The sequence below is a fragment of the Carassius carassius genome, chromosome 34, assembly GCF_963082965.1.
Source record: "Carassius carassius chromosome 34, fCarCar2.1, whole genome shotgun sequence".
Lineage (NCBI taxonomy): Eukaryota > Metazoa > Chordata > Actinopteri > Cypriniformes > Cyprinidae > Carassius > Carassius carassius.
Window position 1 is genome coordinate 1,244,272 of NC_081788.1, and position 27,081 is coordinate 1,271,352.

A 27,081-nucleotide genomic window follows, 5' to 3' on the forward strand; every position below is an offset into this window, starting at 1 on the left:
AGCTCTGACCCGTGTGCCGAGGGCGTGGGCCGAGCGCACCGTAAGCCCAGCGAGGGTCAGCCGGAGCGCAGCAGCATGGAGGTGGGCATGCGGGTGGTGCGCGGTCTGGACTGGAAGTGGGGGAACCAGGATGAAGGAGAGGGGCACGTGGGCACGGTGGTGGAGATCGGCCGGCAGGGCAGCACAACTACACCCGACAAGACTGTGGTGGTGCAGTGGGACAGCGGCACTCGGACTAACTACCGCACGGGATACCAGAGCGCCTACGACCTGCTGCTGTACGACAACGCTCAGATCGGTGAGACCACTGCCACTCACACAACACAACACAACACGCTCATCAGCACATATCTGTGTGTGCTCATCTCTACACTGTGACTGACAGAACATGTTACATGACAACAGACACCCAACAGTCACCCTGAACAATCACAGTACATCTGTCTATAAATATATTACACTCTTGACAGAACAGCAGTCGTAATGCAGCATGGAGAGCAAGGTTCAAATAAATCAGGCAAATACGAGATCGAGATGAACGAGAGCAATGTCTGGCTGTCTGCATTACGCTCTTGTGAACAGGATGCGTTCCTCCTTCAGCTCTTGTGTTTATAACTGACAGTGTGTTTGTGATGATGGAGTGAAGCCTGTGTTTAGAGTCTCCTGATTCTAGCAGCTCTCTTCAGATGACTTTATTCTATTCATCTTCAGTTTAATACTTTGGTATTTAATGTTACAATGAGTACTCATTTTCCTTTCTTCCTGACAGGTGTCCGACATTCAAACATCATCTGTGACAGCTGTAAGAAGCACGGCATCATGGGAATGCGCTGGAAGTGTAAGGTGTGTTTCGACTATGACCTGTGCACTCAGTGCTACATGAACAACAAGCACGAGCTGACGCACGCCTTCGAGCGCTACGAGACGGCACATTCACACCCGTGAGTGACCCTCTGTCCCTCTCTCAGTTCCTCCGAGTGTACGCTCATGCCCTTACAACAGAGGTCTGTTGGGCAACACCAGAATTACCCATGAGCTTCGAGTCTCAGCTCATAGAGTCTCTCTGACGTCAGCAACGAGACCTGACATACACACGATGAGGCCTGACTGTAAAAGTTCATACACATAAAAAATGAGTCCCTTAAACGAAAGATATCCTTGACAGTTCAACTAATAAAAGCCCTCATGTAGATTCTTAATAAATAACAAAATAAGAGCCTCACTTCTGCTTTTAAACCCTCCAGGACCTTTTCCTCATGTATTTGAATCTGAACTATTTCTGTAAACACAGTTTTTGCTTGATTCTACAAAAAAACACTTGATATTTTATGCAGTGTTGTTTCTCGAGTAGATTTATTTAGTTTCAAGGATATTTGTACTGGAAATCAGGAAATAACCATTCAATGATAATATTAAAAATATCCAAGCCAGCCTGTAGTCTCAGATGTGCTGTCTGCCTTGGTACACGATTAAAAAAAGGCCAAGCATCTTCAGGAGTGTGTGTGTGTGTGTATTGGTCCAGAATACACACACACACCAGCAGGTGCTTAAAGGCATAAACAGGAAGTAGTTTGGGTTATCTCTAGGGATGTGTAACTTTATCTTGACATGTTTTCATGCTGGTCTTTTGTTGTTTGGTCAGAGGAAACTGTTCAGTACTCCGCAGCACAGAGATCTGGTTCAGGAAACAGAACTGATTCTTCTTTCATCACATATCACGCTCTCAACACGATCAGTTGTTCTGTTTGGTCATGAAGGAAATGATTTGAAAGAGATGTGAGATCTGAAGACCCAAATCTCTTTTTGTTTCTTCTCTTCAGAGTTTGTTATAGGATTGGAGCTAGAGCTGCTTGGTTTGGATCAAGTGTATTGCAGAAGCTGTTGATAATCCATGGAGTAATAGAATGGGAAATGTGGTCCACCGATGCTGCTGTTTTTCAGATTGGTTTAGGCTGGATGTCATTAGGATTCACTTGTGAGTCTTCTGCATTGGATTTGGTAGCTGTGCTTCATGTCTCTCGGATCACTCTTCAGACAGGATTTCTGGAGCAAGCACTGGACACAGATTGTATTTCTTGAGCGTGAAGCTGGATGAGTGATATTCATGTGTATTGTGTCCGGGCACAGTTCTCCCATATGTTCACCAACACAAGGAACCAAACAACCCAACTTGTAAACTTGCAGCTAGTTGACCTAGCTTCTGACCCTAAGAGGAAAACATTAGCATCAAACTTGCAACGGATATGAATGATGCTGAAAATCGTGACTCCTAACCAGCTGATTTAATGAACGAAAATTGGAGGAATAATTAAAAATGTTCCAGAAAGAAGTCTCTAAATCTCACCCAGACTGCATTAAAAAATACAATTAAAATTGTGAAATATTATTACAATTTAAAATGGTATGATGGTAGACGTGCACCTGCGATACGAGGGCCACAGACCGCTCACACATTGATCCTGGCTGTGTTTTAAGCCTTGGAGCTGAGCAGGTGCTGCCATATGCACACTACGGCTCCGTACAGCGGCCCTTGAGATAAAACAAGAGCTGTCTGGAGAAGGACTCAGAGCAGAGCAGAGGGAGCTGATGAATGATGGGAATGGGCAGGTCATTTGCTCCCCGATCAGATCAGATCTTTGCTATAAGGTATGTGCTGTTATTGGTTGTTATTCCACTGTGTTTAGTGCACAGCGCTTGCAAGGATCTTTCCCAAGCCTGCTTTATCTTGTTGACATAAGACAGCCTGTCTGTCATTAGCTGTATTGAGAGCATGTGTTTCCAGTTATGCTGCTCTCATACAAAATCTGCCTAACGTCCTCAAGCGAGAAACTATGAAATACAGTCTCCTCTCGCTGTGAGCATCCTCTCATGGCTCTCAGTGAGTGTGTAATCGGTGATTTTGACATGGTTCGCCGTCTTTAGCTGCAGGCTGAGGCAGATGGTTCAATCTGACGTGATTTACTATGCATTCAAGCTGTGTTTTTTCTTGCAAACCTTTCACTAGAGCTAATGTTAGTTGAGCCAGTTGTGAGTGTGTGTGATTGTGTGTTACTGTGGAAAGTGCTGGAGTATAGAAGTACATTGGGGCTGTCAGTATCTTTTTTCTTCGGGAAATTCCAAAATGGAATGCAGTCCATTTTTGTCCACCATTTAAATGTGTTTACCTAAAAAAATAAAAGTAGTGCTTTTTTCCTCTCAGTAATTGTCCAGTTCATTGGATTCCAATGCATTTTAATTTGGTGTCAATTGAATTTAAGTTTAATTTCAATATAAAATGAGATGCTTCAGTCATTTTTTGTTAAAACCAAATGAAGTTCACAAAGAGCTTGGTTGGATGAGGCAGGCTTCCTCGGGGTCATAACTGGCTCTTCCCTCTCTCACACTCAGAGTGGTCTTGACGCCGAGACAGAACCTGTCCAGAATCATCCTGAGAGGAATCTTCCAGGGGGGGAAGGTGGTCCGGGGACCCGACTGGGACTGGGGCAACCAAGACGGTGAGACACACGCGCTAACACCTCTGACACTTCGCTTCTTTTGAGTTACAGCCGCTCTCCTCTTGATCAGCAGAGTCTCAAAGGCTCATGGGAAGGTTCTGGATCTGCTCAGTGCAGCATCTCTACAGCTTATAGGACACCGAAGCTGAATCCCATCAGGCTAGGGTCTGTGGGACTGTCAGGAGGAACAGTTTAACTTGAATTCAAATAAACCAGTCAAGGTCTTGTCTGATGGAAATAGTGAACACTTGTTTTTAAGTCAACTGTGCTGGACAGTGTCAAGCTGTTCTATCATCTGTTCTGCTGTGTCTATAAACACTTGCACATGTTCTCGTGTGAAGATATGTTTTATATTATTTGAAACTCTTTAATGACGAATGAGTCAAAATGTCCATGTGGTGATCATTGGCTGGTGCTCGTTTCTTTGTGTTACGTGTGATCTTTGCTGCGTTCTTACTGCTGCTTAGTTGCTGCTGAACTCGTGAGCGTTAGTTATTAGATAGTGAATCTCACAGAGCTTGTGAACATGTCCATATTTCACCCTAAAACCAAAAGAGAAAGTAAGAAATGTTTTCTATTCCACCTTTCTCAGGACTTAAGCCCATTAAGGTGTTTGAATTATGTGCCCATCGTTTTCATACTGAAAGGGCTACTCTTACGACTGTTAAGAACAGCTAAAGAAGTATTGAGAGTAGGATTGACATTGGTTGTGAAAAAATAGCCTTGATTTTCTTCATGCAAAATATTAGTGGTCGACCACTAATATAATACGATATATCATTTTTTTCAGATATCGGCATTAGCCTATACGTTTTTCTGCTTGGCCGATGTGTTCGAGGCGGGACGTTTATTTTGACGACTCTGAGAGCAGCAGCGTCTGAAGACACACAGTGCTCACTCTCTCTCTCTCTTGTTCACTGTCATCATTAACAGATCTGTCTAATACAGATAGAAGTCAATCTAATAATCTGATAGAACAGTTAAACTAAGGAGTTCATGTATACAGAAAGAATTATAACGATTGCTTTTATATTATTATTTTAGTCAAAAAGATCATCGGAATTATAAACGGTTTGCCTTTATTTGTGCACATTCACAATAAAAACAAATCTTTGTGCTCTTGTAAAATAAGCCTAAAGAAAAACAGGATGATGTTTTCTGGTTTCCTTTCACGCAGCACAAGCATGAACCGTATCTCTGCATACTAGGCTACTTGTTGCAGTTTTTCATTCATTTTCTTAATTTATAATTTAAATAAAAACACATTTCTGGTATAGGCCTATGTATTCCTAGCTTTATGATGTTTTTCTCCGCCAGCAGAAGTGCTGCAGGTGTGTGATGTGATATGAAGTGCATGTCAAATTAATCCGGGAAACAAATGTTTGTATTTTTAACAGGTTACAGACACTTGTCCTTTCTAGTTCTTATTTAAAATAATCTTGTCGGTTTACGGTGTATAAACGGTTAACTAGCGTCGGTTCTCGTGTGGGAAAAATAACCGAACAGGGTTTGTGAGATTCAGTGATGTTGTTCTCCTGTATCTTTTCATTGTGAAAAGTGAAATAATACTTATTTATTGCTTTAGTCATTTACTTTGATCCAGGGCCTGTACATGACTCCATATAAAGAGAAGACTTCTGCCCGCTCTGATGTCTACTTTCTTCGTGAGGAAATGCTTGCATGTTGATGTTTAACTGTTTTCCTCCCGTCTCTCCTGCTGTGTGTGTGTGAGAGAGCAGGAGGCGAGGGGAAGGTGGGGAAGGTGGTGGATATTCGTGGATGGGATCAGGAATCAGGTCGAAGCGTGGCCAGTGTCACCTGGTCCAGTGGAACCACAAACGTCTACCGAATGGGCCACAAGGGCAAGGTGGATCTCAAATATGTGTCTGATGTGCAGGGAGGATACTACTACAAGGAACACCTGCCCAAATTAGGTGAGAGCGGCAGTGTGTTTGACAGCCAGCTGTAGTTCATTTTGCACAGAGCAAATCATTTACCTGCACAAATACAATGAGAGTGAAACATTTCAATGTTTACATCACTTAAAACATAGATTTTATATAAAAAATAGCAGAATTTACATATTATTTTATACAATTATTGCAATATAGTATGCAGTAGAATTTATTCCAATTATTTTGTGTAATATGTTGTATGCCACACACTCGATTCGATTCATTAAATTGTTAACTCCTTTTCGGATTTTTGTATCTGTGTGTGTGTGTGTGTGCGTGTGTGTATGCGTGTGTGTGTATGCGTGCGTGCGTGTATGCGTGCGTGCGTGTGTGTGTGTATGCGTGCGTGTGCTTGTGTGCGTGTGTGTGTGCGTGCATGTGTCTCTGTGTGCGTGTGTGCGTGCGTGTGTGTGTGTGTGTGCGTGTGTCTGTGTGTGCGTGTGTCTCTGTGTGCGCGTGCGTGTGTGCGTGTGTGCGTGTGCGTGTGTGTGCGTGTGCGTGCGTGTGTGTGTGCGTGCGTGCGTGTGTGCGTGCGTGTGCATGTGTGTGTGTGTGTGTGTGCGCGTGCGTGCGTGTGTGCGTGTGCATGTGTGCGTGCGTGTGCATGTGTGCGTGTGTGTGTGTGTGTGCGTGCGTGTGTGTGTGTGTGCGTGCGTGTGTGTGTGTGTGTGCGTGCGTGTGTGCGTGCGTGTGTGTGCGCGCGTGCGTGTGTGTGTGCGTGCGTGTGTGTGTGTGTGTGTGTGTGTGTGTGTGTGTGTGTGTGCGTGCATGTGTGCGTGTGTGCGTGCGTGTGCGTGTGTGTGTGTGCATGTGTGTGTGCGTGCGTGTGTGCGTGTGTGTGTGTAGGCGAGCACGCGGAGCTGCAGCGGCAGGACAGTGCAGACAGTCACTCGTTCCAGCAGGGTGATAAGGTCAAGTGTCTGCTGGAGGTGGAGATCCTCAGACAGATGCAGGAGGGTCACGGCGGCTGGAACCCAAAAATGGCAGAGGTGGAAATCCGTTGTGCACTATACAATGAAACTAAATTTAAAATAAGAGTATTGCATGTTCAGTATATTCATTATTCTTAAAGTAACATTGTAATACTTCAGTCTTAATTTCTTCACTTGTGAATGGTATACCCTCAAGCCTTCATCTTCAGATCCAGTGAAATGCTGTAATCATTTGACCTAACCCTAACTGGCACAAATACAATGAGATCACTCTACTCAACAGCTACTTTTCAATATTTACATCACTTAAACCATTGATTTTATATCAAATGTCTACTATTAAAATAGTAGAAAAATGTTCAGTTTAGTGCGCTCTTAAACTTTTCTGCTCAGGAGCACATGTGTTTCTTGGGGAAAAGCAATCTTATTGGTCTCAGTCATATGTTGTGAAGTGTTTTGAAGCTGATGTCAGTGCTTGTGTTCTGGTGTTGGCAGTACATCTCCAGAATCGGCAGCGTGCACAGGATAACGGACCGTGGGGACGTGCGCGTCCAGTACAGTAATAACATCCGCTGGACCTTCCACCCCGGAGCGCTGACCAAGGCAAGCCCATCACAAACCGGCCGCATTCACCAACATCCTTTAAGAAATAAGTTAAGATAGTTAGGAGTGGTGTGTGTGCAGGTGAACACGTTTGCCGTGGGGGAGCTGGTGAAGGTGCTGGACGACACTGACAGTGTGAAGAGACTCCAGGTGGGCCATGGAGAGTGGACAGACAGCATGGCTCCAGTAGGTTCCTCCTCAACACACACCTAACAGTGCAACCACTTGGAGTCAAGATCACATTTAATTGTGCCAGTCAATAAACTAACTTCCCCAAAGTTTTTGTGACTGGTTTTAAACGAGAGGTTTAAAAAATGAAGAATTTTTTTTAGTCTTTTTATTTTTTGTCTTGTATTAACCCTTAAAGGCAAAGTTCACCCCAAAATGAAAATAATCCCATGATTTATTCACTCTCAAGGCATCCCAGGTGTGTGTGAGTTTCTTCTTTGAGATGAATCCAGTTATAAGTGTCCTGGCTCTTCCAAGCTTTATAATGGCAGTAAATTGATGTTATTTTTTGATAGTCCAAAAGAAGATCAATAAAGCGCATCCATCCATCATAAAAAGTGCCTCACATAGCTCCAGGGGGTGAATAAAGTCCTCCTGACGCCAATCGATGCGTTCTTGTAAGAAAAATATCCATATTTAAAGCTGTCTATAAACAGTAATCTGTAGCTTCAGCTAACTGTTGTGTGTGTGTTCATTGCGGTGGATGATGAAGGTGTAGCGTAAGCTCCGGTGAGAACATGCTAGTCTCGCCAGAACAAAGCAAGCTAAGATTTAGCAAAGAAAAACCAGTCTCCTCTTGGCTTATATCGAAATCCTCCCACATTTTTCTTTACAAGTCTTAGTTTTGCACTTCTAATTCATGACCGGTGTGTGTGTGTGTGCGCGTGTGTGGGTATGTGTGTGTGTGTGTGTGTGTGTGCGCGCGTGTGTGGGTATGTGTCTGTGTGCGTGCGTGTGTGTGTGTGTCTGTGTGTGTGTGTGTGTGTGTTCTCAGGCTCTGGGTCAGGTCGGGAAGGTTCTGAAGGTGTATGCTGACGGTGACCTGCGCGTGGCGTTCGGAGGTCAGACGTGGACCTTTAACCCCTCGTGTCTCTCTGCCGAGCGTGGAGAGGTCGATGCCAATCTGATGACCTCTGAGAACTCCAACGAATCAGGAAGTTAGAATTCACAGCTCCTCACTAATTATATCATGATAAAAAATACTCTATATCATTCCCTTTCATTCAACTTCTCTCTAAGATACAGAGTTCTGTTCTCTTCCACACTGTCCTGCATGATGCCAACACTTGTTTTTCTCCTTTCAGCACTGTGTGTGGTTTTCAGTGTATTTCTCTCTCTCCTTCACACGCTCCGGTAGCGATGGATAGTTATGTTTGATGCATGGTGACATTTTGACTCATTCTGACTGGTTTAGAAGGGTTTGAACTGTGGAACAGTAACATTAAACCCTTCTCTGAACACAGAATGGAAATGTCTCTGTCGTTCAGGTACGGTGATTTCAGTCCTGGAGAAGCTGCTCTCTCAGTCCACAGAGCAGGATCATCCGGGCCGGCTGGTTATCGAGGCGGCTCATGGGAACGCTGTTAAAGTGCGTGAACTGGCGCAAAAATACCCTGAGAAGGTCAGTGCCTCTTAGTCTGATAGAATTTAGTCAAAAGAAACAGGATGTTTGTTTGCATGAGTTATCCTAAGGGAGGGAATCTCCAGACATTTCAAGTTATTTCTGGCTCTCTCTGTCCGAAGGGTTTTAGCCTTTCCCTTTATATCATCAGCACACAGCCCACCAGAGACGGGCTGAAGCTGCCCAGCTCAGCTGTTCATCTGTGTTTACAAGGAAAAAGTGTCCTTTCTGTAAGATACTGTAATAGAGACTACGGACAGCTGGACAGAAAGAGTTGATAAAGTTAATAAAGAACAGCCATCTTGGGTGCAATCTATTTCTGACAGAGTCGAGCATACAGTAAGTAGAGAGTGTGGTAGAAGTTAAAGGAATAGTTCACCCAAAAACAAAAGTTTACTTTATTAAAATATGCTCTCTCTTTTAGTTCATCTGAGATCAGGATCAGTTTGTTTCTTCATCAGATTTGTAAAAATGTAGCAATGCATCAAGTGGAGCTTAAAGGCCATGTTGCAGGTTAACCACCACTTTCGATTAATAAGTACATAAATCACTCAAGATATGTATATCATTTTTAAAATGTCTCAAAAATGGTTGCAATAAAATAAATAATCTAACTACAATTCCTTGCGCTCAGAAAGTTTGGCGTAACTTGCCTGGAACGGTACAAAGTGGTTAGTCGTGGTATGAAATAGTGATTATGAGCTCAAAAACCTGCCTGGAACGCAGCATCAGAACTAACGTTATAGCGACTGACTGGGATGAGGAAGAGGTCGCAAGAACCAACATGTATGATGACCTGCAGCTGTGTAATTTCGAATCTGCCAGACGTGAGAGGGCAAATGAGGAATTGCCAAGAACTGATGTCCGTCAAAGCTAATTAAATGCATGGTCCAAGGAGAATGAGTGGAGAGTTGGTGAGGTGTCCTGGTGATCCTTGCTATCATTTAGCATCGCAGCAATGAGCACTGGAGCTAGTCTACGAGCAGCAGTGCACAATAACGACACATATTTTTTACTGTCATTGAATAGCACCGAGTGAAAAATCAACGTTTTCGTTATATCTAGTGGCAGTGATCATGACGTTAGTTCAGATAAGTACCGGTAACATTTGTCATAGTGTCGTAGAACTGGTAAACTTTGTCTTTGTCATCTGGAAATAGAAGGTATCATGCTAGCTATATGGACGTTTCTAAGCGTTTATCTCTTCCTCCGGTGAAAATATTGTTGCAAACGTAGTCGCGTGTATGTCGCTGTGTTTGGCAGGTACTTGTGTGGGTGCCGTCCCATGGAAACTGCGTTGGAAAGCTTGTGCTGTAGGGGAAGTGAGTGCGTTTGGGTCGCTGTTGGTCGATATCTATCTGTCTGTCTGTCTGTCTATCTATCTATATATCTAGTCTATCTATCTATATATATATCTATGTATTTATCTATTTATCTATAATCTGCGCTATCTGAATACTCTCGTCTACTACTCGTCTCTCTCTAGTCACTCTCAATGCTCTCAAGGCTGGCTTTGGTAAATTCTCTCCCCAACGTGACGTGATGCAATGCATTGTGGGGGAAAGGAGACCGCTGTAAGATAGTACCTACTTTTTCGTATTATATTCCATTTTGTGATACCCAACAACATAAAATACAATGGATAACAGTTTAAATGTTTATTACCAACAAGCAAATTGCACAAATTCGTTAAAAAATTAACCCTGCAACACGTTTCCTTGGTTACCGCTGTAAACACAGCACTCGTGAACACCGCAGGGGGTGGAGCTTAAGGAGTTTCCTTGGTCACTGCTGTAAAAGAAGCATTTCCTTGGTCACCGCTGTAAACGAAGCGTTTTCTTGGTCACCGCTGTAAACAAAGCGTTTCCTTGGTTTCCGCTGTAAACTTAGCACTCATGAACACCGCAGCTGGAGGAGCTTAAAGCGTTTCCTTTGTCACCGCTGTAAACAAAGCATTTCCTTGGTCACCGCTGTAAACGAAGCACTCATGAACACCGCAGCTGGAGGAGCTTAAAGCGTTTCCTTGGTCACTGCTGTAAAAGAAGCATTTCCTTGGTCACCGCTGTAAACAAAGCGTTTTCTTGGTCACCGCTGTAAACAAAGCGTTTCCTTGGTTTCCGCTGTAAACTTAGCACTCATGAACACCGCAGCTGGAGGAGCTTAAAGCGTTTCCTTTGTCACCGCTGTAAACAAAGCATTTCCTTGGTCACCGCTGTAAACGAAGCACTCATGAACACCGCAGCTGGAGGAGCTTAAAGCGTTTCCTTGGTCACCGCTGTAAACAAAGCACTGGTAAACACCACAGTGGGTGGAGCTTAAGGAGTTTCCTTGGTCACTGCTGTAAACAAAGCGTTTCCTTGGTCACCGCTGTAAACACAGCAGCACTGCACCTTTGAACTTTAATATGCTTTATACGGAGCAAGATAAAAAGAAAAAAAATACCTAACTTTTCTAAAGACAGTAAGTTCCCCTCAGACATACATTCATATAAAATCCTAGCCCTAACTGAATCGTGATTTGTTTAGCATCTCAACTGATTTGAATCATCACATATTTGAATTGATCTTCAACCGGCTCGCGGTTAATCATTTCATCCCTATAATCCATAATAACGCTTCCTACAGTGAAAAACATTAATTTATGGGTGGTGTGGATTACTTGTGGATTATTGTGATGTTTTTATCAGCTGTTGGGACTCTCATTCTGACGGCACCCATTCACTGCAGAGCATCCATTGATGAGACACTGATGCAGTGCTACATTTCTACAAACCTGATGAAGAAACAAACTCATTGACATCTCGGATGACCTGATGTTGAGCACGTTTTCAGCACGGTTTCCTCTTTTGTGTGATCTCTTGCTTTAAGTAGGCTGATCGGGCAGGTAGATGGGGATAAGTGATGTCAGAAGTGTATTTGAACGAGGGCTGTGTGTGACTGTGTTCAGGTGGATATTAAGAACCAGGGGAAGACGGCTCTGCAGGTGGCCGCTCATCAGGGGCATGTGGAGGTGGTGAAGGCTCTTCTTCAGGCTAACAGCAGCATTGAAGCTAAAGATGAAGATGGAGACGCTGTGCTACATTACACAGCGTTCGGGTGAGGGCCAGTGCTTATTCCTGACCTCCACAGCTGGTTATTACCTACACTTATAAGAACAGGCTATGTGTACGTTCCCCAGTATTAGATGCAGGACATCCTGTGCAAACAGAAATGTTGTACTGTGCCCGTCCTCAGTTAGCTGTATTTAACTCATTAAGATGAAGGCACACTCCAGAGACATGGAGTATGTTTACATGTGCAGTCTGCACTGTACCTGATTACTTAAAGGATTAAATACAAGCGTCACAACACACACTGTGCCAGGGCTAACTGTAATCTGATTCATGTTTATACAGCTAGAGCAAAACCAAGCCACAGTGACATTATCTAGCTCTGTTAGTCCACCTCTGCAAAAACACCACTAAATCAGGATGCTTTTAAACTTCTAAAGTAGATGTAAAGGCATTTCTATTGCTGGTGGATTGATGTCTTTGGGCTCTAGTGGTTGACACAGTGATGGACATCATCTGGCCGTTCCAGAGCAGCTGCACTTCACATTATTTCCAAGCAGAGATGATTTGGGCCATTTGACGTGATTTTGGCAGATCGGACTGATGTAGCTGCATCACAGTATCTTTGTTTACAACAATCGACGTCCTTTAAACAATAACATGCACTTCATCCACACAAGAACAAAAACACATTAAATTATACCTTACCCTCCTACTACACTTATACAGCATGTTCACAATACTCTAGATTTTTTAATAAGTTACTTATTCAACTATAGGATTGCCTGATGCAAAAAAAAAAAGTTTCAGCCTAACTCTGTTAAACCTTGGGACTCTGTACCTCTGGTTTGATGGTAGTAATTCAAACTATAGATAATTGTTTCCTTATTTCTGACCTGTTGGTGTTGTATCTTTCACTTGGATGTTATAAGTAGCACTGAGTAAATACAGCTGGATAAAATAAAAACTGTCAGGCTGCAAAGCAACAAAATGGGATTATTTTAAAGGGGGCCGATTCTTTTCTAAACCCACTTTAGGCAGTAAAGGTACACTTGGTCTTGATTCATCTGTGTTTAACTCCGTGTGTTCCTCTAAATGATGTGGTTTGTGTGCAGGAATCAGGCAGAGATCGCACGTTTGCTGCTCAGTAAAGGAGCCTGTGTGAACCTGCTGAATAACTCCATGTGTACGCCGCTGCACATCGCTGTCAATAAAGGCTTCACAGATGTGGTGATAGTGTTGACGGAGCACTCGGCAGACATCAACCTGCAGGTTAGACACTAACACCCCTCATACGCCTAGGGAGCTGGATCAGTCATCTGTTAGCAGTGCTTTTGTGATCGAATAGTGCAGTATCCCTTTAACGTTTCTGTAAAATTAGATTAGCCAGTGTTCACTAACATCATGTTTCTCTGTGTTGTCAGGATTCGTATGGAGATACACCCTTACATGACGCCATTGCTAAAGACTTGAGGAGCATCATTGAGATTCTGACTGTGGTGCCCAGCATTGATTTCACACAGCAGAACAACCGCGGCTTCAACCTGCTGCAGCACGCCGCTCTGAAGGGCAACAAACTGTGAGTGTTCAGCCTGAGCCAAATCCCTTAAAACTGAGGGGATCTGTCACATCTTTACGTGTCTGTAAACGTCCTGAAGGAGCTCCACAGATGTTCCTGTGTTGAGCAGTGTTGGGTAACCTAATCAGTTTACCTTTAAAAGTAGCTAGTGAAGTAAAGCATTGCTTGAGCTACTTTCTCAAGTAGGCAAAGCAAGTTACTTTTACGTTTTCCTATATATTGTCTGATGCGTCTCCTGTCCCCATGCCTTATTCGTTTCACTTCTGCTGAGAAAAATATAACTTTTGGGTTTTTTTGTTATTAAAAGACAAATACGCAAGCCCAGCCCAGGTGACACACAGTGACACAAAAGTAATGTGATGCATTATTACCAAAAGTCATAAAAAGTTACAGTATTGAAATGCATTACTTTTAGAAATAGTAAGTTTCCCCAACCCTGGTGTTAATATATAGATGACCTCAAGGCTGACATCAACTGAAAGCTATAAAACTTTGGTTAACTCATTATTTGACCTCACTAACCGAGCTTTGCATTTGATACCCTGCACACTTGAAACGCACACATAGACCGCTGTCTCACAGCATCCCTCCCAGCATCATTAGAGCGGGATTGTAATGTGCATGAAACTTAACATTTCTTTGTGTTTAAGACACAAGGGCTGAACTCTGACCTTGAACTAAACGGGCCGACATAAGGCTTTATTATTGAATAGTTAGTCAGTAAATCACTGCACAAGCAAGTGAGCCTGCATGCAGTGCAGTATGGGACGTGTTTTGTGCAGTTTCTGAGATCAAATGATGACAGCCTGATCATATGGAAGATAAGGAAAGCCTTCAGTTCCTCTGTGGTGATCCAAATGCAGCTGATTGTTTGTATTAATAGAGTAAATTGTGAAGTCCAGATAATCCTGAAGAGAATCAGAGGAGTTGCGTGACAGTGGACTGTATTTTTATATCTGTATGTATTTAAATATCTTTCAGTATCCTTGTATTACATCATTTATATTCAGTAGATTTGTAGTGAACTGTAGTTTACAATCCCAGCTCGTAATGTTGAGATGTCAGAGCTTTAACTGATGTAGTGATCATTTTGTCAGCTATTTTTAATTTAGTCTTTAGTCTTAGTCCTGTGTCAAATGTAACTTAACTCTTACTGTATAATGGTTCAGATGATTAAAAAAATATATATTTTGCTCAATATTAAATGCAATGATTGGCATCATTTTGCGCTCTAATAATAATAATAAAAATAACGGCACATTGCACTGCTCACCTGTGTCATAGCTATAAAATAATCATAACTTCTCTGTGAAGAGTTTCCACCTCAGGGCGTACAGTTTCCTCATTGAGGGAGCTCTGGCTTGGAGGATGGTCTCAACAACCTCGGTTGAGAGACCGGATGCTATTAGTTGTGCCCCCTCAGGGGCCACACCCACAGCTTATTTAGCACAAATAGCTAGTACTTGTACAAGAAGAGCATCTCCTTTATATGTTTTGCTGTGAACCGCTGCCGTGTTGACTAGTTGTAGTGTACACTGAATACATGGCATCTGTTTTCAGTGTTTGTAGTGCTTGTTGTTTACAGTGTTGTTACAGCAGCTATACAGCGCTCAGTGTTGTTGTCCTCATTACATTTGGACAAGTCTACACACCGCTCTGTTATTTTAGTGTTTTCTGTGCACCTGTTCACAGAGACTGTCTCATGATTTGTCATTGTGGACCAGACTTTAGACCAATATCCAAAAGTCTGGCTGATTAAACTAGGTTAGGAATTATGTTTGAAGGAAGATGTTTGTTTTTGTGTAAAGTGTGTTCATCCCATAGGTGTAATGGTTTTTATACTGTACAAACTGTATATGCTATGGCCCTACACCAACCCTACACCTAACCCTAACCCTCACAGGAAACTTTGTGCATTTTTACTTTCTCAAAAAAACTCATTCTGTATGATTTATAAGCGTTTTGAAGAATGGGGACATGGGTTATGTCCTCATAAGTCACCCTCTCCTTGTAATACCTGTGTCATACCCATGACATTATACAGAGTTGTGTCCTGATATGACACACACACACACACACACACACACACACACACATAAACTTCCCCATTGTGGGGAAGTCGTGGCCTAATGGTTAGAGAGTCGGACTCCCAATCGAAGGGTTGTGAGTTCGAGTCCCGGGCCGGCAGGAATTGTGGGTGGGGGGAGTGCATGTACAGTTCTCTCTCCACCCTCAATACCACGACTTAGGTGCCCTTGAGCAAGGCATCGAACCCCCAACTGCTCCCCGGGCGCCGCAGCATAAATGATGCCCACTGCTCCGGGTGTGTGCTCACAGTGTGTGTGTGTGTTCACTGCGTTTAACCCATCCAAAGTGCACACACACACAGAGCAGAGCACAAATTCTGAGTATGGGTCACCATACTTGGCTGAATGTCACTTCATAAACACACACACACACACTCAGACACTCACACACACACACACACACACACACACACACACACACACATATACACCCAGACACACACACACACACATAAACACACACACACACACACACACACACACACACATAAACACACACACACACACGCATAAACACACACACACACACACACACATACACACACACACACACACACACACACACACACACAGGGTGGAGGTGTAATCTGCTGTAATGCAGAGCTGCTGAATCCTGTTTGACTTCAGCTTCAGAACAGCACTAATCACTGCACAAACACACGAGGACGAGCTGTGTCTCTGGAGCTCTGGAAGTGACTGCTCAGTCTTGACATTCAGTGGCTCAGGTACTTCTGTATAATGATGATCTCTAGCCAGATTTCCTAGCTAGCTGTTCATGTGACAGCTTTTTTCTGACTGTAGGAAAACAGATATAAATGTCAAATGTGATTGAGCGAGTCCTATTGGCTCTGGTTTCCCATTTCTGACACGGTGGGTATCATACGGAGCTGATGGTCTTTGTGTTTGTTTGTGTTCCTCCAGAGCGACGGAGATGATCTTGGCTCGAGCGCGCCAGCTAGCTGACATTAAGAAGGAAGACGGTTTCTCTGCTCTGCATCTGGCCGCCTTGAACAACCACTGGGATGTAGCTGAGATCCTCCTCAAAGAGGTGTGAGAGATTTAGATCACAATTAACTCTTTATCTGCTTAAAACATGGACAAAATACTTCTACAGTAATACAACTACAATGGAATTTAAAGTGTGCAGCAAATTACAGAACTGCACCGTTTAGGAAGTATAACATTAATACTTCACCATTCCTCAAGTCTAAGGTGATCTAATAAATCACTTGCTAATACTTTCTATGTAAGGTTATATCCAGACTCTTGTCCTGACTGTCATAAAAATAGGTTTTAGGATGTACCTAAACTCTGACACTTGAATTATATCAGGAACATCAGGATGTTCGTCTGTACAGAAAAGAAGTCATATCTAGAAAGGATCATTTAAACAACTTGTCATTGGTGTACTTTACCTGAGAATAACAAAATATGTCTGCTTTTAAACCCTCGGTGTGTACGCATACTGTAAACACATTTTTTATTAAAGAATGGTATTTTGTGTTAATGCAACAGGTGTGTTTTGAGGCTTGTTGTGTGTCTGTTATGTGATGACCTGGCTCTTCTAATAGATCATTCATGACTAATGTCTTGTCCTGTGTGCTGCATGTGTTCAGTGTGTGTAATACAGTATGTGTGCTGCCATCTGGTGGCTGGTGGGGTCGTATGTGTTTATTACTTTAGAATGTTTTGTACACATTTAAAGCAGAGAATAGAAGTTTTGAAATATTTATAATACTGTGATTTTTCTTTATTTCAGAATGTAGATCAGTGGTTCCCAAACTTTTCCATTCCACGACCCACCTAGACAAGTGTAATATATTTCACGACCCACCAAAATATAAAAAAAAAAAAAAAAACAACGAGTGAAATTACTTTAAACCTAATCTTACTTAAAATTTTTATGACAGAAATTAAGTATTTAAGAAAAATAACCATTTTATTTTAGAGTACAACTGAAAATTTCACTACAAATTTACAAGTTTTAATTTTTGTTTACTGGCGTTAAAATATGTAGTGTCCATAAAAACGTGAAGCAGGCTCACTCCAGTGAAGTGTGATCTGCGCTGCTGTGTTTTGTTGCATTCATGATCCTTCCGTGTGTGTCGGCGAGAACGGAGCACAATCCAACACTTTTTTAGAAAAGCATAAGAAGCAAAGCAGAACTATCTAAAACAGTTTGGAGATTAAAATAATTGTGAAATAGGTAAAAAAAGACCGATTGAACCTTTTAATGACATTGCTCTGAGACCTTCAAAACACGCAACGCACACGGACTTAATTGCAATTTGAAAATCACACTAAGGATATTGCAGTTCATTATTAATGTTGGTGGGCTATATCGTTGTGATGAGTGGGTTCCCAGTTCCCGCCTCCTTCTTCCTGTGATTGTGAAGATTTTAATGTTTTACACTGGTGCCGAAGCCAGGGAGGAAGGAGGGGCGCGCTGCCGAAGATCCTTCGCCGCTGGGGTGAATCCGCAGTGCCATCGAGCAGGGCGAAGGAGTCTGCCGCCGAGGGTGCTCGATGTGGTGGGCTGGAGTGAGTTGCCGGGGGGGGGGGGGGGGGGCGAACTCACTCCAGCCCACCGCCTCGATGACTCCTTCGTGGAAAGAGGTGGGAACCGGCGGACAATCAAACAAAGTTTTAATAACCAAATAAACACAAAACAGCGCGACAGCCCCTCTCGGATGACTGCCGTGCACAAATAAAAAACAAACACAAAATAAAACCCAGGCCTGGTCCTCTCTCGTCCTTCACTGTCATCGCTCCTCTTTTGTATCTTTCCGATCTCCTCCGTGGTTCTTGAGACCGGTGAGTGTTGCTCATTTCCCAATCACTCCACCGGCCTAGCTCTGTTCCCATGGCACTAGGCCCCGCCCCACTCGTCACATTCGTGCAGCCCTAGACTGAACTGTGTTAGTGTCTGTGTGTCATTGAAACGCAAAATTAGCTGCAGCCAAGTGACTTTGTGCGACCCACCTTGTTCCATTCCGTGACCCACGAGTGGGTCGCGACCCACAGTTTGAAAACCCCTGATGTAGATGATAATTTAAACATGCAGTCAAACTGCACTAACACAACTCGAATTCATATGTTTGCACAATTTATTATTGATCACTAACATCTAAACAGAAGCCTTTAAATAAAACAATATGTAAGCTCAGTTCAGTGTGTCCAACTTTTGATCACCGGTGTATTTGTAACTTCCATAATTCTGCCCTCTTTTGCTTTAAGGGTCGTTGTGACGTCAACATTCGCAACAATCGCAATCAGACGCCGCTGCAGCTGGCTGTGACTCAGGGTCACGTGGCTCTCGTGGCCCTGCTGGTGACGGAGGGGGCAGATGTCAATGCAGAGGATGAGGATGGAGACACAGCCATGCACACGGCCCTCAGCCGCCAGCAGCTGGCCTCTGTCATGAGCAGCAGCGAGGGAGAAGGAGCAGTGCTCTACAGCAGGGTAAGATCAGGAGAGAGAGCCTTTATATTTGTACATACGTAACCTAGCGACGTTCCTCTTCAGAAACTCGAGCTGCGTCGAAACGCTTTGGGGAACGAGTACCAACGCTGCCAGACTACCAAACCCCTGCCTAGTGTGTATCCGAAGAGCACAGCTTAGGACGAGAGGACAGAAGCGCCTGGATTGATTGGCATGTCTAAGCCATAGAATTTTGCGAAAGTAGAAGGCGTGGACCACCCTGCAGCATTGCAGATGTCCAGCATGGACACACCTGCTAGGAAGGCCTTGGAGGCCACCATACCCCGTGTGGAGTAAGCCTTGGGTCCCGACAGCGGGGGACGACCAGAGGACTCATAGGTGGCGTTGATAGCCTCGACTATCCAACGACTAATAGTCTGCTTAAAAGCAGGAGAACCCCTCTTGGGGGGACTGTAGCATACAAGCAATTGGTCTGTTTTTCTCCACAGGGCAGCTCTGTGGACGTATGCGTCCAGCGCTTGAACTGGACACATACAATTTAGCTTCTCTTGGTCTGGCTCCCGAAAGGGCGTACAGTTTCCTCATTGAGGGAGCTCTGGCTTGGAGGATGGTCTCAACAACCTCGGTTGAGAGACCGGATGCTATTAGTTGTGCCCCCTCAGGGGCCACACCCACAGCTTCCACAAATTGAGCTCTGCCAAAAACTCCATTCCCCGGGCCTCTGCCCCTGCCTCGACAATGTCTTCTCCCATATTTAGTTTCCAGGAATATATACTGCTCTTAATGAGAGGAGTTTTCTCTGGGACCACACAATGATCTGGTGCGCCAGCTTGTACAAGGGGCGCGAACACAGACCTCCCTGGTGGTTGATATAAGAGACCACCAATGTGTTGTCGGTGCGCACCAACACATGGTGACCCCTTAGGTCTGGGAGGAATAGCTTCAGTGTACGATAAACTGCTAGCATCTCTAGACAATTGATATGCCATGTCAGATGGTGACTGCTTCACAGACCACGGGCAGGGTGGCCACTCATGACCGCACCCCAACCAGTGAGGGATGCATCCGTCGCTAGTATTACACAGCGACAAGGAGCTCCCAGCACCGGGCCCTGATTCAAGAACCAAGGTTTCTTCCACATTTCTAAGGCACGGAGGCAGCGCCGTGTGACCTTGATAGTTCGAAGTGGATTGCCCCTCAGGGAAAATCGCTTGGTCTTGAGCCACCACTGTAGGGGTCTCATGTACAGCAGGCCAAGAGGTATCACGTTGGACGCAGCTGCCATCAGACCCAACAATCTCTGAAATTGTTTGACAGTTAGTGACTGGCCTTCTTTGACTTCTTGACTGAGATGAGGATTGACTTGATACGAGCAGGGGACAATCGTGCCTGCATCGCGGTCGAATCACATACTACGCCTGGATAGGTGGTTCTCTGAACTGGAGAAAGTACACTCTTCTTGGCGTTCAGTCTCAAACCCAGCTCCCCCATATGTGCGAGAACGACATCTCGATGCCGAGCTGCAACCTGCTCTGACTGAGCTAAAATCAAACAATCGTCGATATGGTTGAGAAAGCAGATGCCCGGCATGCGCAGGGGGACCAGAGTCGCATCTACACATTTTGTGAACGTGCTGGGTGAGAGTGCAAGGCCGAAGGGAAGTACTCAATATTGGTAAGCTTCGCCCCCAAAAGGGAACCTCAGAAACTTCCTGTGTTGTGGAAGGATGGATATGTGGAAGTATGCATCTTTGAGATCTATTGTGACAAACCAGTCTTCGGACCTGATCTGAGATACAACATGCTTGATCGTGAGCATTTTATACTTCAGTCTCATAACTGATCGATTTAAGACCCACAGATCTACGATCGGACATAACCCCCCATCCTTCTTTGCAACTATGAAATACTGGCTGTAAAACCCGGATTCCCTGTCTTGAGGAGACACCACCTCGATGGCCTCCTTCTCCAATAGGGTTCTCACTTCCTTTTTCATAACCAGACCCTGCTTGGGGCCGACTGAACATCGGCGGTGCAGAGCCGAACTGAATACGGTAGCCTTTTTCTACTGTGTGCAGGACCCATTGAGATGCATTTGGCAATAGTTTCCACGCTGCTAAATAATCTACTAAGGGAATCAGTCTCTTGAGACTGACCTCTGGTGTAAGAGGCTCCCGCAGGGGCGGCGAGCGTCTCAGCCCCGCTACACGCACGGGCGGAAGATACTGAGAACAAGGCTCGCTGGGGACACTGGCAGGGTTGGCAGATCGGGCGCTGAGGCAAGACGGGCACCGTGTACGCTGCTCTACCCCAGCAGAGGCTGCCCTCTGAAGCCCTGAGCTTCTGGCATCAGGGCTTCTTGGCCGAGGACTTCTTGGCTTCAATAACTGCCCTTAGATCTTGTTTGGGCCTAGAAGGCCTCGGCCGAGAGCGTTTTTGAGCCTCGCGGTATGAGGAGCTAGCATGCGGCTGGGGCACCTCCTGCCCAGATGCCCCGAGAGAGTGATGAGGGAGGAATTTATGGAATTTATGTTTGCGGGCCTCCTGAAATCTGTCGACGACAGTACTGACTGTACAAAGGTAGTGTAGTGCCCCTTTCTATAATTGCAAATAAATTAAATAATTGCAAATTCATCTTTCAAAATAAATGTAAACACAGTTAATAATGCCCTTAGCTTAACATCAGTTCAAGCCTGAAAGAGAAACAGTCACGTGACAGATACAGTGATGAAGCTCATATGTGTTTGCAGAACACAAGCCACGGACGGTTAAGACAGCTGACTCCACTGTGTGACCGTCTCTCTTTCTCTCACACACACACACACACACACACACACACACACACACAGACACACACATATACGACATGCAGAACTCTGTGTTTAAACAAATACTTAAACTAATAACAAAACATACTTCCTGTAGCTGATTCAGAAGCGCCAGATTGTCATCTAGGTTCACGAAACGCTCGTCCATAAAATGCGTTGCTGTTCTGTTGTAAGGAATCTTAAAGATTCCTAAAAGCATCTACTTTCTGAAGGCCAAATAAAGTGCTTTTGCTCTCGTCTAGATACACACACATCTCCCTGACATGACTGCTTAAACACTAACTGTGTTACTGAAACCACACCTTCTTTCATTGCGTGAACATTTGGGCTGCATTACGCATATATTTCCACATAGTGACGTAGATATGTGGGGTGTGTGAGAAGGAGCCGTTTCAGTGGGTGTGGTTGACTCTTAACTTTGATAAAGAATATCTCTTTGGATTTGAGATTTTAGTCTTTGCCACTTTACAGATCTTCATTATTCACCAAGAGCTTGTAACACTGAAAAGAGAAATCATTGAAATCACATCATATGACCCCTTTAAATGATTCCGTTTATTACAATGACTGTTCATAAAACAGTGACTTGCTGCCACCTACTGGTTATTTTAATTTCATATTTAAAGTATCTTTTTATGATCTTAGTCATTTCAAATATCAGTATTCAAGTTTTATATTTATAATATGAAAACATTATTTCTGCATTTGTAACTGCAGGTTAAATCATTCCATGTGTGTAAATACATCTAAATGCTGTGTTTACTCTGTATTGCAAAGATGAATTTTGTTGATACTGATTTTATTTGCTCGGTAACAGCCCAAATGTCGTCTTATTCTCACTGATAAAATATAAGAATCTGACTCAAAAGATGACACACTTTTAGGAGAAAAATGGCTTCATGAAGGTAAAAATGTCCATAAAATGTCCAATTAATTTAAACTTGCCACTTGTCACTGCTATGGACTGACACCACACTAGGCCTGTAACTTCTCTTTACGGTTCCCATCCTCAGTTCAACAATATGGTTTGTTCAAAATAATAACAGCATGTTAGAGATAGAGTTGGGCTAGTGTATGTTTCTGTCAATGGATACGCATTCTGCCTTCCCAATACAGTACAACAAGAGAGACGAAGGAAAGAAACGTGAACAAAGCAGACACTGTTAGTAAAGTTTGTTCAGAGTGAGTGCTGTATGCTGCAGGATGAGCAGTCATTATGCCATCATCACCCGGGTGTTGAACAGCACATGCTGACTTCTGTTTAAACTAAACACATTTAAGCCTCGCCAGTGTCATCATTCAAGAGTCAGAAGACGTGAATGAGCAGATCTGTGTGTGTCACGCTCATCCAGACCTAGACAGCACACAAATACTGAGCTCTCTATCAAGACTTGTGCTGGAATGAACACATTCTCACACAGACTCTGTGAGACGGCTGAATGTACAGTATCAGAGTACTGGAACCGTGCATCGTCTTAAAGAGACATATTCCTGCTGTCGCTCATTTTAATGCTCTTGAAGCTTTCTTAGCTTTAATAAGGATTTAAGCTTTAATTTATACAGTCAAATATACAACGCTATTTCACATTTGATTACTTTATTCAATTTCTGTACCTAAAGACTGTTAGACCTTCCTAAAAACATGAAAAGCACTGTTTATTGTATTTATCTTTGCTCTATTGTATTAATTTTGCTGTTGCACATATTTTGTTCTTTTTTTGACAGTATAGTCCTTTTTTTCCCTAAAATAGCTTTAGGAGTCAGCTGTCCACTGTAGTCCTTATGGTACCGGCACAATCACAAACTCTTGTCTAATTATTGTTATCAATAAAATCCCATAAAATATCGAGATATATATATATATATATATATTTTTTTTTTTTTTTTTTTGTTGGTCAATATTGCACACCCCTTGGTCAAATAATGATTCATCAATAGGAGATACAACCCGAATTCCGGAAAAGTTGGGACGTTTTTTAAATTTTAATAAAATGAAAACTAAAGGAATTTCAAATCACATGAGCCAATATTTTATTCATAATAGAACATAGATAACGTAGCAAATGTTTAAACTGAGAAATTTTACACTTTTATCCACTTAATTAGCTCATTTAAAATGTAATGCCTGCTACAGGTCTCAAAAAAGTTGGCACGGGGGCAACAAATGGCTAAAAAAGCAAGCAGTTTTGAAAAGATTCAGCTGGGAGAACATCTAGTGATTAATTAAGTTAATTGATATCAGGTCTGTAACATGATTAGCTATAAAAGCTTTGTCTTAGAGAAGCAGAGTCTCTCAGAAGTAAAGATGGGCAGAGGCTCTCCAATCTGTGAAAGACTGCGTAAAAAAATTGTGGAAAACTTTAAAAACAATGTTCCTCAACGTCAAATTGCAAAGGCTTTGCAAATCTCATCATCTACAGTGCATAACATCATCAAAAGATTCAGAGAAACTGGAGAAATCTCTGTGCGTAAGGGACAAGGCCGGAGAGCTTTATTGGATGCCCGTGGTCTTCGGGCTCTCAGACGACACTGCATCACTCATCAGCATGATTGTGTCAATGACATTACTAAATGGGCCCAGGAATACTTTCAGAAACCACTGTCGGTAAACACAATCCGCCGTGCCATCAGCAGATGCCAACTAAAGCTCTATCATGCAAAAAGGAAGCCATATGTGAACATGGTCCAGAAGCGCCGTCGTGTCCTGTGGGCCAAGGCTCATTTAAAATGGACTATTTCAAAGTGGAAAAGTGTTTTATGGTCAGACGAGTCCAAATTTGACATTCTTGTTGGAAATCACGGACGCCGTGTCCTCCGGGCTAAAGAGGAGGGAGACCTTCCAGCATGTTATCAGCATTCAGTTCAAAAGCCAGCATCTCTGATGGTATGGGGGTGCATAAGTGCATACGGTATGGGCAGCTTGCATGTTTTGGAAGGCTCTGTGAATGCTGAAAGGTGTATATAAAGGTTTTAGAGCAACATATGCTTCCCTCCAAACAACGTCTATTTCAGGGAAGGCCTTGTTTATTTCAGCAGGACAATGCAAAACCACATACTGCAGCTATAACAACAGCATGGCTTCGTCGTAGAAGAGTCCGGGTGCTAACCTGGCCTGCCTGCAGTCCAGATCTTTCACCTATAGAGAACATTTGGCGCATCATTAAACGAAAAATACGTCAAAGACGACCACGAACTCTTCAGCAGCTGGAAATCTATATAAGGCAAGAATGGGACCAAATTCCAACAGCAAAACTCCAGCAACTCATAGCCTCAATGCCCAGACGTCTTCAAACTGTTTTGAAAAGAAAAGGAGATGCTACACCATGGTAAACATGCCCCGTCCCAACTATTTTGAGACCTGTAGCAGAAATCAAAATTGAAATGAGCTCATTTTGTGCATAAAATTGTAAACTTTCTCAGTTTAAACATTTGCTATGTTATCTATATTCTATTGTGAATAAAATATTGGCTCATGTGATTTGAAAGTCTTTTAGTTTTCATTTTATTAAAATTTAAAAAACGTCCCAACTTTTCCGGAATTTGGGTTGTAGATGAAGATGCTTCTGGTGCATTTGTCTTTCTGGAAATGTAGGATGCAGTGTTGAAGGTAAGTGTGCTCTGCTGAACACTACACAGTTTGGTGAATGCAGCACGTCATCCAGCTATTCCATGTAAAAACACACAAACTGTGCTAGAACAGACAAATAGAAGCTGTGCGTTACTGTATAATAATCAGTGGTGTATTCCTTCCTTCTTCACGTGTAGTTGTGTAGCTCAGGGCTGATGGGAAACACGGAGCTGAACGTAGGAGCTGCGATCGCTTGCTTCTTGGCACAGGAAGGGGCCGATATCAGTTATGCCAACCATAAAGGTAAAAGCCCACTGGACCTGGTTACAGACAGCAGCGTGCAAACACTCATCAGGAGCTTCGCAGAAAAACACAGGTGTGTTGATTGAGCTGCTCACTGATTGAGGGATCTGATCAGATGTCATTCTGACGTGTGTGTGTGTTCAGGCTTCAAGCCGTCACGTGTGGCACAGGCAGCAGCAGCAGCAGCAGTCTCAGGCGGGTACACACTACGCCCAACACCATGACCAACCTGGCCATGCCCAGCGTGACGGGCCCGAGCGAGTGCCTGATCTGCTCCGAGCTCGCCCTGCTGGTGCTGTTCTCTCCATGTCAACACAGCGTGGCCTGCGAGGGTGAGCTTACTGAACCGTGCTTCACACTCAGTCCAGACCAAATACAGCTTCACTCAGAGAGAGGGAAACTAGTTTTACTTGCCTTTATAGTTCTATGTCTACAGAAACTCTGTCCTGTGTTGTATCTATTCAGAATGTGCTCACAGAATGAAGAAGTGTATCCGGTGCCAGGTGACAATAACAAAGAAAATTCGGCAAGGTAAGCATTTTTACATTTGAATTACAATAATATGCTATGCTTTAAGATTTAAACACTTTTTAGTTTTGGTTCATTCTGAGAAGAAACGATATTGTTGCTCCAGTGGCCTGCTTTCCAAATGCTAAACACTTGAGAACAAGATAATGTTCATAACAGTTAATGATGCCTTTTTTAAACTGAGCACATAGTGCTACAGTCAGCATACGCTCAGCTCTTAATTCATCTGATTTGGTCACATTCTGCTTGAATTACCAAGATTCTTTCAAATATTAGTTAGTTAGTAATAAATACCGTCTGCTGCCTGAAGAATGAGTCATATACCCCACAGAACCCTGTTAAAGTCAAACCTGGGCTCTAGATTCTAGACTCATCCGTCTGTCTTTAGACATCGACTAAGAAGCTAAATAAATTTGGCCTTCCAGTACATGAACCCTGCTTAGCTTTTCCCTTCAGAATGGTTTTCTGTAAAAAAGATGATGGGATGTTTTATCATCATTACGGTGCAAAAGTTAGTCTTTCTAACCAACAGCAAATGAAAGTAGCATGAACAGGCCTTCATGGGAAATTGTGTTTTCTCCGGACTGTGAAGGAATCGTGGTGTGATTCTGAATGCTCTTTCGCTTCAGTAAAAATAAAGGGAACCAAACACTGTTATGACACAGATACCAGTAATAAAAAACGAAAGGAGTTACGTTGCCGTTCTCTATTTCGTTGTTATTACTATTTCAGTTTTAGTTGTAGTTCTTTCTTCGGCTAATGCCTGCTCTTACATTGTGTTGTGTTTGATTGCACTGCGGTGCGTTGTGTTTGGAGCTGAGCATATGTGTCTCTTGAAAGCAGACCAGACGGAGGTGGAGAGCAGCCCCAGCTCAGAGAACTCAGAGAAGCACAACCTGCTGGAGCAGCTGCAGTCTCGCTACAGACAGATGGAGGAGCGCATCACCTGCCCCATCTGCATCGACAACCACATCAAGCTGGTGTTCCAGTGCGGACACGCCTCCTGCATCGACTGCAGCGCCGCGCTCAAGACCTGCCCCATCTGCAGACAGACCATCCGCGAGAGGATCCAGCTGTTCGTCTGA

The 27,081-nt window shown here is 43.5% G+C and overlaps 1 protein-coding gene across 1 annotated transcript; it reads left to right on the top strand.

Annotated features, from left to right (window-relative positions):
* LOC132115304 (E3 ubiquitin-protein ligase MIB2-like) lies at positions 1-27,081 on the top strand. The gene is given in 17 exon segments (XM_059523693.1): positions 1-298; positions 770-941; positions 3,388-3,494; positions 5,234-5,428; positions 6,296-6,438; positions 6,877-7,170; positions 7,988-8,150; positions 8,481-8,614; positions 11,561-11,709; positions 12,779-12,935; positions 13,088-13,242; positions 16,251-16,377; positions 18,567-18,791; positions 25,363-25,541; positions 25,613-25,800; positions 25,934-25,999; positions 26,840-27,081. Coding segments are annotated over 17 exon segments (2,919 nt in total). The 5' UTR covers positions 1-75.